The sequence below is a fragment of the Dama dama genome, chromosome 21, assembly GCF_033118175.1.
Source record: "Dama dama isolate Ldn47 chromosome 21, ASM3311817v1, whole genome shotgun sequence".
Taxonomy (NCBI): domain Eukaryota; kingdom Metazoa; phylum Chordata; class Mammalia; order Artiodactyla; family Cervidae; genus Dama; species Dama dama.
Window position 1 is genome coordinate 57,532,703 of NC_083701.1, and position 13,764 is coordinate 57,546,466.

A 13,764-nucleotide genomic window follows, 5' to 3' on the forward strand; every position below is an offset into this window, starting at 1 on the left:
TCTACATAGAAAATAAAATTTAAAAACCTTATGTGCTAAGTCACTTCAGTCGAGTCTGACTCTGCATCTCTGTGGACTGTAGCCTGTCAGGCTCCTCTGTCCATGGGATTCTCCAGGCAAAAATACTGGAGTGGGTTGCCAGGCCCTCACTATAAACTTAAATAATTCACTTTTTACTTAAAATACACACTAAAAGAAATGCTGCCAGTCTCACATTCTCAGCCATTTCATATTCTTCGTCTGGTTTATAGTTTACTTAATTCTGTAAAAAATGTCATGTTTCCATCCTTATTATAATTGTGTATTCTTCATTTTATTTTACATTAATACAATGCTCAAAAATGAAACAATGCTGATTAATTCATATGAAAAATTAACTGTAAAAAAAAAGAATTTGTTAAAATTCCATTCAATCAGGAAGGCTTATGACTGTTTTTACTCAGAATGTCAGTTCAAAAGAATGTTATACTTCTTGTTAACATCAAGAGATTCTGCCATGAAAACTCAAGGTTTTTGATTCTCGTGTATTTACCCTAATATAAACTATGCTTAGCATCAAATATGTTATTCTCATTACTCTCCTGTATGTGACAATGTATTCGATAATTTTTTTAAAATATGCAGCACTTAGAAATTTTCTTTTAAGGACCCTTAAAATACAGCCTACAGGGAAGTCCACCAAGTACAACTCTGCTGTTAGCAAAAAGCTTAGAATTTCCACATTGAGACTTGCTTTCTTATTCCACCCCCAAATTCTCCAAGAACCTCCAAGAGTCAACCCCACTTCCAAACAACAGGCAAGACCAGTTGGGCTACTACATACCCTGCTTTGCTGCTCGATTTCCAGTAGATGGCTAAAATAACAATAGGGTTTCTTTATTTTTTTCTTAGCTGACCTTTTACCAAGTTCTTTAGCTGCTATTGTACAACAGTTTATAGATGGAACTATTCTTCAGTATAGATTCCCATGCATGACTTGGGGATACTTTAGTTTCCATTATCTTTCAGAAAGCCCAAGAGTGAGGGAAGGACAGTGCCTTCTAGAAAGCAGTGGTACAGTAGGGCAGATTTAACAGGAAAAATGGAAGCTTCTATACAGGCAAAATGGCAGCACATTTACTATACTTAATATATAAAATATATGTAATTTTGCAAACAACTAAGCATTTCCTATCATTAACAACTGAAGTGTGTCCAGTGTGTATCTGTCACGCTGTCCCTGGGATGACTGAAGAGATTACCACTGCTTGTTTCATCTCATCAGCTTTATGTCTCACCAACTGCATCAGCAACGCTTCCCTACCGTCTCTGAAAGCTGACGGCTCACACTCTCCTCGCACCCTCCTGCTCCACACTGGATGACCTTCCTCCCCTTTGCCACCACTACACACGGGATGCGCCTCTCCAACTGAATCCTTAGAAATCGATTTCAATTACCTCATCATTTGTCTTCTTGTACTCCGAGCTTTTTGAAGGTAGTCTGAGCCAAGCCATCATTTTATCCTTGGAGTCTGGCACACAGTTATTCTTCAATAAGTGTTTGAACTAATTAAATTAATTAATTCAATGTGGGTCTGCTAAGGTGCAGGGGAAGAAGTACATGATCTGGCAGGCATATGCAAATTATATTTATGAGTGAGTTGCTTGCTCCAAGAATCAATCTCAGAAACAGTGTAGGAGTTTATTATGAAAACAAAGATATAACAACCCCCAAGGTCCAAGTGTATTCCTGAGGCTTAAACAAGAATAAAAGTAACACATTAGGAACTATTATTAGAAAAAAAGGGAAAGCATACCTCCAACACACCACATTTACAGTAAATTTTTATATATTATTATTAAATTTAGCATATCAATTACATTAACATGATAAAACTCAAAAGAAATCCACACATAAAATCCCAGTTCTTAGGAAATAAAAGTTGAAATAATAAAATTTAAAGAAATGAGCAAAATACATTATGTGAAGCCGGATGATCACCTCTTGATAAGACTACTGCTGTATTTCTATGTCTACTGTCCTTCTTCTATCTTTTATTCATATTTTACTACAAGTAGTTTATTTTTAATGTAATTCTCAGTATGTGGCTGATATGTATCACGTCTTCACACAGATCTTGAATTTAAATCCAACAATAGTTTACAGCTTATTTTACCAGCCTTCTACCATTCTTTACTATTCTGCAAATTGATATGTAATGGGAAAGAATTAAACACTCTTTCCTTTATGAATAGTATTTAGGGGTAACTGAATAGTAGGTGAGGGAAAGATTTTTTAGAAGGTAACAATGTTAGTTAATAATACAGACCCTGGAGAAGGAAATGGCATCCCATTCCAATATTCTTGCCTGGGAAATCCCATGGACAGAGGAGTCTGGCAGGCTACAGTCCATGGGGTCACAAGAGTCAGACACGACTTAGCGACAAAACCACCACCACCAATAAAACAGAAGGAATGATAAAAATGTGAAAGGCACCATTTTGCAAGCCCTAATGATATACATTATCCTGGCAGTAATCATTAGGTGAAAAGTTGATAGGAAATTTTACAATAGATGGAGGTGAAAATACCTGAACCACTTGATACAATAAACTCATCACAAGTGGAACAGAGGCCTGGCCTGTATATTCTTACTGATATGATGCATTGGAAGGCACCAGAATATATATATAGCACTGTTGCCTACAATATTGAACCTGAATTTATTCAAGGATCTAAATTTAACTACCGAATATAAGAAATGTATTTTATCTGTTAATCAATATTACCCTTTTAAATAATCTTATAGTAAGCTGGATTTAGAAAAGAGGAACCAAAAAAAAGAAAAGAGGAACCAGAGATCAAATTGTCAACATCCATTGGATCATTGAAAAAGGAAGAGAGTTCTAGAAAAACATCTATTTCTGCTTCATTGACTATGCCAAAGCCTTTGACTATGTGGATCACAACAGACTGGAAAATTCTGAAAGAGATGGGACTACCAGACCACCTGACCTGCCTCTTGAGAAATCTGTATGCAGGTCAGGAAGCAACAGTTAGAACTGGACATGGAACAACAGACTGGTTCCAAATAGGAAAAGTCAAGGCTATATATTGTCACCCTGCTTATTTAACGTATATGCAGAGTACATCATGAGAAACACTGGGCTGGAGGAAGCACAAGCTGAAATCAAGATTGCCAGGAGAAATATCAATAACCTCAGATAGGCAGATGACACCACCTTTATGGCAGAAAGAGAAGAAGAACTAAAGAGCCTCTTGATGAAAGTGAAAGAGGAGAGTGAAAAAGTTGGCTTAAAGCTCAACATTCAGAAAACTAAGATCATGGTGTCCAGTCCCATTACTTCATGGCAAATAGATGGGGGAACAGTGGAAACAGTGAGAGACTATTTTGGGGGCTCCAAAATCACTGCAGATAGTGACTGCAGCCATGAAATTAAAAGATGCTTACTCCTTGGAAGGAAAGTTATGACCAACCTAGACAACATATTAAAAAGCAGAGACATTACTTTGCCAACAAAGGTCCGTCTAGTCAAGGCTATGGTTTTTTCAGTGGTCATGTATGGATGTGAGAGTTGGACTATAAAGAAAGCTGAGCACTGAAGAATTGATGCTTTTGAACTGTGGTTTTTTGGAGAAGACTCTTGAGAGTCCCTTGGACTACAAGGAGATTCAACCAGTCCATCCTAAAGGAGATCAGTCCTGAGTTTTCATTGGAAGGATTGATGTTGAAGCTGAAACTCCAGTACTTTGGCCACCTGATGCAAAGAACATTTGAAAAGACCCTGATGCTGGGAACCATTGAAGGCAGGAGGAGAAGGGGATGACAGAGGATGAGATGGTTGGATGGCATCACCAACATGATGGACATGAGTTTGAGTAAACTCCGGGAGCTGGTGATGGACAGGGAGGCCTGGCGTGCTGCAGTCCATGGGGCTCAAAAAGAGTCAGACATGACTGAGTGCCTGAACTGAACTGAGTAGTAATCTAGTTTCAGTTTGTGGCCCGTTAATAGCAAGTGTGCATGTCTCTATGTGCTTGCTTTTATTTTCCATCATTTTAAACTACTTCTGCTTCTAGTGTTCATCCCTGTGTTGGTCTTTACTTACTCTTCAGAGCTTTATTAAGTCCCTTTCTGAACCAGACAAAAGAAAAGCAAATAATTACACAGTTTAGGTTTTCTTTCAAATTTTTAGATTTAATAGTCAGTCATATTTTTAGGTATCTTTCCAGACACAATGTTGAGTCAAGGAAAACAATTTTCCAAAAAATCTTGTGCCAAGATAAACATCTAATGCATATGTTTCAATAAAAAGAGTTATCAAAGAGATATCCTGTGCTTAGTTGTTCAGTCATGTCTGACTCTTTGCGATCTATGGACTGTAGCCCTCCAGGCTCCTCTGTCCATGGGATTCTCCAGGCAAGAATACTGGAGTGGGTTGCCACGCCCTCCTCCAGGGGGTCTTCCCGACCTAGGGATTGAACCCAGGTCTCCCCCACTGTGGGCAGACCTTCTTTATAAAAGGGATATCAAAGGTTTTTCTCATACTCTATTGACAAATGTCTTCCTAGAGTGCATGTTGAGAAGAATTCTAAAGCAAATTATGACTCAGGAGGAAGGTACACAGTAGAAATTCTATTATTGGACAAAATTGAGGTGAGTAGTTAATCAAAACAACCAAACCATGGAATGATTTTTAAATAATAATAGAAGTATTATATTACTTATAGAATATAGATTATTATATTAGAAGTATTATATATATATACAAAATAATAAAAGTATTATAATATAGAGTACATTATAATATACAAAAGCACATTTAATAAACATTTGATGTAAGGCCTAGATCTTTCACTGTATTGGATCTATGAGTACACTGATCGGTCCTCCAGTTTCATAAATATCATTCAAATGCTTCATCTACAATTTCTAGTTTGTTTCATTAGAGTACAGTGAGGATGTGAAAGCACTTGCAAAGCCATCTACAATAGATTCTTACAATATTTTTATGATTTTCTCCCCACTTCTTTAAGTTACTTTGTCCACACCTAAATGTTTTAGTTATTCCTCTTTACCCAGTCTTTTGAAGGTTTCAATATGGTTGCCATAGAAACAATGTCATAGTTTGCAAATATATTTAAGTGGTTTAGACAATATTTAAAATCAATTAAAAATTACAATAACATATATATTTGGCAGGCATATAATGACTGCCCACATGATTCTAACTCCTGGTCTCTGCATTGGTTTACTAGAGCTGCTATAACAAAGTACCATAAACCATGTAGTTTAAATAACAGAAACGTATTGTCTTACAATTCTGGAGTCTACAAGTCCAAGATCAAACTTCAGCAAGATTGATTCCTTTGGGGGCTTTGTGAGAGAATCTGTTCCATACCTCTTACCTAGCTTCTGGTGATTTGTTGTCAATCTTCAGGCTTGTAGGAGCATCACCTCAATCTCTGCCTTCATTTTCACAATGTTCTCCCTGTGTATGTGGTCTGTCTCTAAATTTCCCCTTCTGATAGGGATACCAGTCATGTTGGATTTATGGCCTGCCCTAATCCAGTACAACCTTGTCTTAACTAACTACATCTTTAATGACCCTATTTCCAAACAACACCACACTCTTTGGAGAATTTGGAATTTAAGTCTTCAGCGTGTGAATTACGAGGGGACCTGACTTAACCCACAACAGTCTCAATCAGTAAGTTTCATAGAAAGGGTGGAAATTTTAGTTTAATGAAGGGAGTTTCGAATGTAAAAGATTAATTGATGAATTTCGCCATGAGAGTAGGGTCCAGGATAGGAAAATACGTGTTGTCATATATTTTTCTGGGATCATGCTATATTTATAAAGCTTGACATTGTATTTTATTTTCCAGGAGTCTGTTTGAGGAAAAAGTCACTGGAAAGAAAAGGTCCAAAATAAATTAATCTCAGCTCATTATCCTTTAACTTGAATTTCTCAATTAAAGTTGTGCAAACAAATCAGGTATTTGCATATTCTAAAACAAGCCATTATTTAAATATCCTTGATTCTCATTGTTGTACATCTGAAGAAAGAATAATAATGATAAACTGGTATATTTTATACAGTTCTTTATTACTCAAAGACATCTCTTTCCAAACAATAATCATAAGTCCTTTGCCTTCAATCTAACTTTTTCTTTTTTTTTGGTTAGGTTTATGTGTGTTCTAATTCTATATCAGAGTGCAAATTGGAGTAAAGGCATAAGATAAAGAAAACTTTTTCACTGTGTTTATGTGACATTCCATTCTACAAAGAGTAAGGCTTTCATCCTTAATCCGATATCCACTTAACTATACTGTAGAAGATTTATTTTGACCCCCTCTTGTTTCAGAAGGGGCTCAAAAGTCTGTAGCAATTTTTGACACTTTGCTATAATGTTTTTCTAACCCCCCCACCACACACACACTCCTCCCTGCCTCATTTTCATATGGACACAAAGAGTTGGGATAAAATGATGGTTCATTATAGTGGTACAGAGCTCTTATCTTCATCCGGCAAGAGTCATTTCCTTCCAAAGATTGAAATGCAAATGTGAAAATTAATGATAACTGCATTATCTGATAGCAGAGATAATACCAATTCACTGTCAGAGTAATACACAGTCATTCTACGATTTCCTCCGCTTCTCACAATATTCTTCTTACTGTCAGACTATATCTATGGTTAACTATGTTTCATAGGTTTCTGTTAATTTACTTCAAATGGCATTTCCCAGATCTTATATCTACCACATTTTCCCAATCAAAAAGGAAACTAAATCAGAACTGTAATCTCCAAGCCCTTCTTTGGACTAGTAAAGGGGAAAAAAAAAAAAAAAAAAAACCTCTGTATCATTAGTATGTGCTTCCTCACAGTAGTCTCCCAGCTGCCATTCCACTTTGCACAAAACAGTCCCCATCTTCACAGTTTAATTTCAGGCACAGACCACAACTAGCCTTGTCCTCCGCATGCGTTCACATTATTGAAAAGCAACTGAAAGGAGGTGACATTACAGATTTCTTGACCAATGTTTAGTCCAGATGCAACAAGTACACATATCTGATTTTATGCTTAACATTTATTTTTGAAAATTTACTTACATTAAAATTTCTTTTACTGAATTATGTTTTAAACCCAGTTGACTAGAACATAGTTAATATAACCCTATGATGATTTCTAATAGCAAAATATGGCAAGGTTAATTCACTATACAAATGTGAGCTCATCATCTGTAAGGCATTATAATGGCTTCTAAGGCACAATTGCCAAAATGATACTAAAAGGAATATTAACAGCTATCTATTGAGCACTTACGAAGCTGTGATCTCCATGTTTTACATAGAAAGTCTCATTAATGATGTAGTAATTACAATTAGTCCCACTTTATAAATAAGGAAACTGAGCCCTCGGAGAGTTAGTAACTAACCCAATGTATCATGAGAAATGCCAGACTGGATGAATCACAAGCTGGCATCAAGACTGCCAGGAGAAATATAAACAATTTCAGATATGCAAATCCACCTCTCTACTGGCAGAAAGTGAAGAGGAACTGAACAGTCTCTTGATGAACATGACAGAGGAGAGTGGAAAAGCTGGCTTAAAACTCAACATTCAAAAAACTAAGATCATGTTCTGGCAGTTCAATACTCCCTTAATTACTGCATCATACCTAACTGTAATATATGGATAATTAAAGAATATTAAAGGAGAGAAACGGCACCAAAATGACAGTGTGAATACTGGTCAGAATGGCCATCATTTAAAAGTCTACAAATAACAAATGCTGGAGAGGGTGTGGAGAAAAGAAACCCTCCTACACTGCTGTTGGGAATGTAAGTTGGTGCAGCCACCATGGAAAACAGTATGGGGGTTCCTCAAAAAACTAAAAATAGAGTTTCCATATGATCCAGAAATCTCACTCCTGGGAAAAATCTGGACAAAACTATAATTCAAAAAGATACAAGGACTCCTAAGTTCATAGCAGCACCATTCATTTACAATAGCCAAGACATGAAAACAACCTAAATGTCCATCAACAGAAGGTCACATAATGAAGATGTGGTACATGTACAGAATGGAACATTACTCAGCCATAAAAAAGAATGATACACTGCTATTTGCAACAACATGGATGGAACTAGAGATTATCATACTAAATGAAATCAGATGTGGAAGTCACTTATATAATGTCACATGTGGAGTCTAAAATATGATACAACTGAACTCATTTACAAAACAGACTCATATATATAGAAAATAAACTTATAGTTGCCAAGGGGGAGGTTAGAGGTTAGCAGATGCAAACTATTATACATGGAGTGGATAAACAAGGTCCTTCTGTATAGCACAGGGGACTATATTCAATATTCTGTAATAAATCAGAATGGAAAAGAATATAAAAAGGAATGTTTAATGGATTCATTTTTCTGCACAGTAGAAATTAACACAACATTGTAAATCAACTATACCTCAATAAAAACAAGAGCTTATTGACAGCATCATGTTACATGTTTGGACTTCTCTCTAGCACCTTTCAGCTTTTTAGTGTACAATGTTTGTTCATTAAGTAGTTAAATGTATGAGTACTGGCAGACTGAATTACCTGTGAGGGTGATAAAAGAAAAGGCACCGACTTAAAAAGAAGACTGAAATGATATGAAAGGTATGAAGTAAGTGTCCGACCCTTTGCGATCCCATGGACAGAAGTCCACCAGGCTCCTCTGTCCATGGAATTCTAGGCAAGAATACTGGAGTGGGTAGCCATTTCCTTCTCCAAGAGATCTTCCCAACCCAGGGATCAAATCCAGGTTTCCTGAATTGCAGGCAGATTCTTTACCCTCTGAAGTGAGGTATAGGCAAATGCAGATGAAAAGGAAGAACAGTGGATAACAACTATCATTTGAACTAGATTCTGAGCAAGGTAGTATCAGGGTAATTTTCTTGAGAGAAAAGAAAGAAGAATGAAAGTTGCAAACAGATGTGTGAAATATTGAAATAATGAGGTAATGACTTTTATATTGGCCTCAACTTTATTAGCTTAGTGTGAGTCTAGCACTCCACACAAATATGAAAAACACATAAGAAATTGAAGACTATTCAAATAAGAGTCACAAGTATTTAAACATTAAGGAATTTCACCATCAGAAATCTTTACAAATGGAAGATAATTTTTCTAAAGATTGCTTGCATGCGTGCATGTTAAGTCACTTCATCTGTGTCTAACTCTTTGCGAACCCATGGATAGTAGCCCACTAGGCTCCTCTGTCTATGGAATTCTCCAGGCAAGAATACTGGAGTGGGTAGCCATGCCCTCCTCCAGAGGATCTTCCTGACCCAGGGATCGAATCAGCATCCCTTAAGTTTCTTGCATTGGCTGGTGAGTTCTTTACTACTAGAGCCCCCTGGAAAGCCCCAAAGATTGTTTAGGTTCCATCTTTCCGAGTTAGCAGAGGTACAAGCAATTACTAAATGTGCCTTTCAGATGAACAACAAATAGGGAAAAATTGCACTGGGGAATCTGTATTTGATACAAATAGAACACTTTAGATAGAAGGTGATTCATTATGGAATTAAGCCATCAAGAAAAGTTGTGGAGTTGTCTTCAATCAAACTTCAAAAATAAGGTAAATCCTGATCCATCTTAAATGATGTCAGCTCTGTGCCTCAAATTCTTTAGATAATTTCCTTGTCCTTAGATTCTGTTCTATTTTTAGAGAAATATTCTATTTCTATTCTATTCTATTTCTAGTTCTATTCTGTTCATCTTAGGGTGACTGTCAGAACTGGGTGGGAGGTCCTCTTAAAGTTAGAAGACCTTGAAATCATACCTGACTCATCACCTCATGTCTTAACTGACAGTTTATGGCTAAATTCAAAACTATGTGCTTAGCATTACAAAAGCTTACCCTTGTTGTATCAGACATACTACTGAACTTTAAAAAAATGCCAAAAAGAATTTTTAAAGGTTCTGCTTCAAGTCTCAACAATGTCAAAGCCATAATAATGATCATTAGCACTTTATGTGCACAGTTTGGTTTAATTCTCACAAAAGCCTTAAGAGGCATTAATATCACTTTCCACATTTTAACAAATCAGAATAATGGCACAGAGAGACTAAGCAATTTGCCAAAAATTATTCAGCAAGTGAGCAGCAAATCCAGAATTTGAACCTAAACCTTTAGAATCCAGAGCTCATTTTCTAACATGTATGGAAACCTCGAAAACTTCCTCTCCTTAATACAGTAGTGAAATACCAATATTTTTTCTGAAAAACAAAAATATGGGTAAAAATATTGATGTAATTAGGCTTTCCCAGAGCACAGCAGTAAAAAGAATCCGCCTGCAAATCAGGAGATGCAGGAGACGTGGATTTAATCCGTGAGTTGGGAAGATCCCCTGGAGGAGGAAACGGCAACCCACTCCAGTATTCTTGCCTGGAAAATCTCATGAACAGAGGAGCCTGGCGGCCTACAGTCCAAGGGGTTGCAGAGTCAAGACAGACTGAACAACTGAGCGTGAGCATGGCTGATGTAATCACTATTCATGCAAAAGGAAAAGTCCAGAAACATCCTGTATAGTTCCTCCTGATTGGAGGAAAGCAATGAATGTTATACCTTAAAAGATACATGTCTAATAGGTAATCTTTTGTTATGAATCAACTTCATTAATCAGAGGATGTCAAAATAATAAACTCCCCTTTATTTTTCAGAACACCTATAGGGGAAAATGTGTTACTGATTTTACAACATACAAAGGATGGATTTCCTCTAGGTATACCTGCTTGGAGGTGCACATTTTTCCTTTAAAGTTTTTGCATATTCAAATGTACCACAGAAAGAGTATATACATTTTCACTGATATCAACTGAATAAAACCAGATACATTAAGTACATTAAATAACTCAAATGTGAAAAATCTTATCATGCTTTACCCTTGCTCCCCTCCTTTTTTACCTAACATATGACTTTATTTCTGGAAAACATTCCTGAAAAAGGTACCATTGGGTGTTCAGTAAGTGATTAATAATTCACTACCCCTTTGAAATTCGCTTACATACTTCCAAGTCATTGGGAACACTGTGGGCCCCAGACTTGAGCGAGGAGGAAAACCAGCCACCTCCAAGTTTGCCCCTTTGAGAGAATGCAGAATGTACCCTTTGCAGGTAGGCATATCAAAAAGGCCATTTAATCTAAATGTAAAAAGTCTTCTAAGTAGCCGATACATACTTAATTCCATGAATGAACAACCATACAACATAAAGTTGACCACCTTTTTTAAGTTAAATGTAATCTCCAAGGACAAAAACTTTTTTCCAAAGTTTTTTTCTTATTTTTTTTAATCAAGGGAATTCTTACCTATATTGAGACAGAAGTATTATGTGATAAGGTGAAAATGCCAGATGTCCACATTTTCTTTCAAATGCTTAAAATTTGGTACTATAGTACTTTAAATATAATACATTTTGATCCAAAATCTTGTGTAACACTATGCTATAGTATACATAATACAAACATTTGCATATGTCATAAATAACATTAGAAATGACATCATAATAATCAGATATATTGTATCTTCATTTTTGTTTGCATTTTCCAGCTGCTGGTTTCAGAAAATTACCACTGGAGTTCCTCTCTTCTTCATGCACAACAGAGAGCAATTTGCAAAGTCATGCAAGGGTGAAAATGTGATTGAAATATAGGGATCTTTCTTAATGAAAAATGTTACTGCTTTGAAAATTATGGCTAAAACTATTTTAAAACTCGTGTATATCCTTAAGCGCTATGACATAATAGTCTCCATTTATAAATATACCATAAACTGCAAATTAGTTGGCACCAAATAAAGTTGGCATAAAGGTTTTTTTATCCACAGGGTTCTTATAACTATATACTTTTATAAAATGATGTTGGTGTTTTAGAGTATTTTAAGTTAGTTTTTCTTTTTCTTGAAATAATTAAATATCAAGGTCTTTAAAACTGAATTTATTTTTCATTTGTAAAAGTGAAAATGTTACCAAAACCTTGAATCAAAGAGGAGTATCTGTTAATATTTTCTAAACTTCTAAACACATACTGTGACTGAATCTATAACTTACAACATGACTAAACTAAATGAATTTCTTTGGAGTACTGTTATTGTTTGAAGCTTTAGAAGTATGCCCAGTTTAAAGAATGGATATGGCATAAAGTATCTGTTCAGAGAAAATGCAAGTAGAATTGACTAAATTCTTACATTAATATGAAAGAAAACAAAGATGAAAACTTCAAGGAGAGGTAACACTGGTTTTTACAGTTTACCAAAGATAAAATCTTTAAATGATGTTATTTATTCAGCCTTCTGTGTAACAAATATACACACATATTTTTTAAACTCAGAGATGAGAGTGTAAGAGTTTTATTATTTAATTTAAATTCAAGGGGAAAAAAAAGTGGACAGTAGCAACAGACGGTTGATTTTCCATTTTTGTCCTACCTGGTCCATCCCAGTCATCTGTCTCAACTGCAGGTTGCCCTGGCTTCTCTGACTGCATGTCCCCATCTGATTCTGCTGTCTCCTGGACTCCTTCATCATCACCTGGAAAACACCAACATACAGAGAGAAGGAGACATGATTAAAGCCCTCTATTTGACCTTCAAATCCTCCTACAGGGATGTCCTTAGCATATGTCTAATTATATAATTGTTACATACATGGTCATTATACTGAACACAGGTCTATGATTAATCATTTTGATAACTATTATGGCTTTATAATAAATAAAATCAACACCAGTCATAAATAAATAAACTGCTATAAATACTAAAGACATTTCCATAAAATTTTTCATTTGGAATTATTAGTATTAGACAGAAGAAGAAAATGAAAATCCGTATGTATTCTTTATACTGCTTTCAATACAGAAAACTGTAACTTGCTTACTTCCAAATTACATTTTTATAAAGGCAAGATGCAGCAGAGAAGACATATTTGTGTTTGGGTTGAAAGTGAGTTATTTTGAAGATTTTCTTTGTCTCCATCATTAAGCTTACTAAAACTTGTTTGTATTTATTTTAAAAATGGGTATAAAAAGGTCATAATTGAATGATTATCATATAAGATGAGCCAGTCACTCAAGTCTTCACAATGTAGGAAGCTATAAACCTATACTTGTTCTTGAATAAGTACAGCTGGTTTGCAAAATCAAGGCTTCATTTCACATAAAAAAGAAAAACAATGTAATATACTTTGAGCAAAATATACTTATGGCAAAGAATGAGAAACATACTAACATGACCACATTTTAAAAGCAAAAAGTCTAATTTTGTAAGTCCCTTCATTTTAAATGATACTGTAACAAAGTACTGCTGCTTTAAAGGAAAATAACTGACTTTAATACAGTGCAAACAATAATATTAAACATTCCTATTTATAAGGATAACAGAAATCAGAAAACAGAATAACAAGGAAATGTGATGTGATGACAAGAAAAGAATATAAATTAAAAACAGGGAAACTAAACCTTGAATCTAATAATGCTAAATTTTTTAAGTCAAATTGCTTGCCCTTTGAAGCATTCAATAACTATTTTTCACACAGTTGTTAAATCACTAATATTAATAGTACTTAAATATTTATATTGTTATAAATTATACATTGAATTTTTAAAATCTTTCACAGTAACCTAGAAAATACAAAATTTTCAGAAAACAATTATTATTATAATGACAGTAGTATGATGTTAATACTAGTTTTGAAGTTTAAACTCCA

General features: G+C 35.2%; 1 protein-coding gene across 2 annotated transcripts in view; it reads right to left on the bottom strand.

Moving 5' to 3' along the window:
• The window catches only part of ZFPM2 (zinc finger protein, FOG family member 2), a 499,730-nt gene that overhangs the window by 365,834 nt on the left and 120,132 nt on the right, over positions 1-13,764 (bottom strand). For both annotated transcript variants that reach the window (XM_061123614.1, XM_061123612.1), the window contains exon 3: positions 12,490-12,591. In XM_061123614.1, coding sequence (XP_060979597.1) covers positions 12,490-12,591 — 102 coding nt within the window. The remainder of the gene's footprint in view (positions 1-12,489; positions 12,592-13,764) is intronic.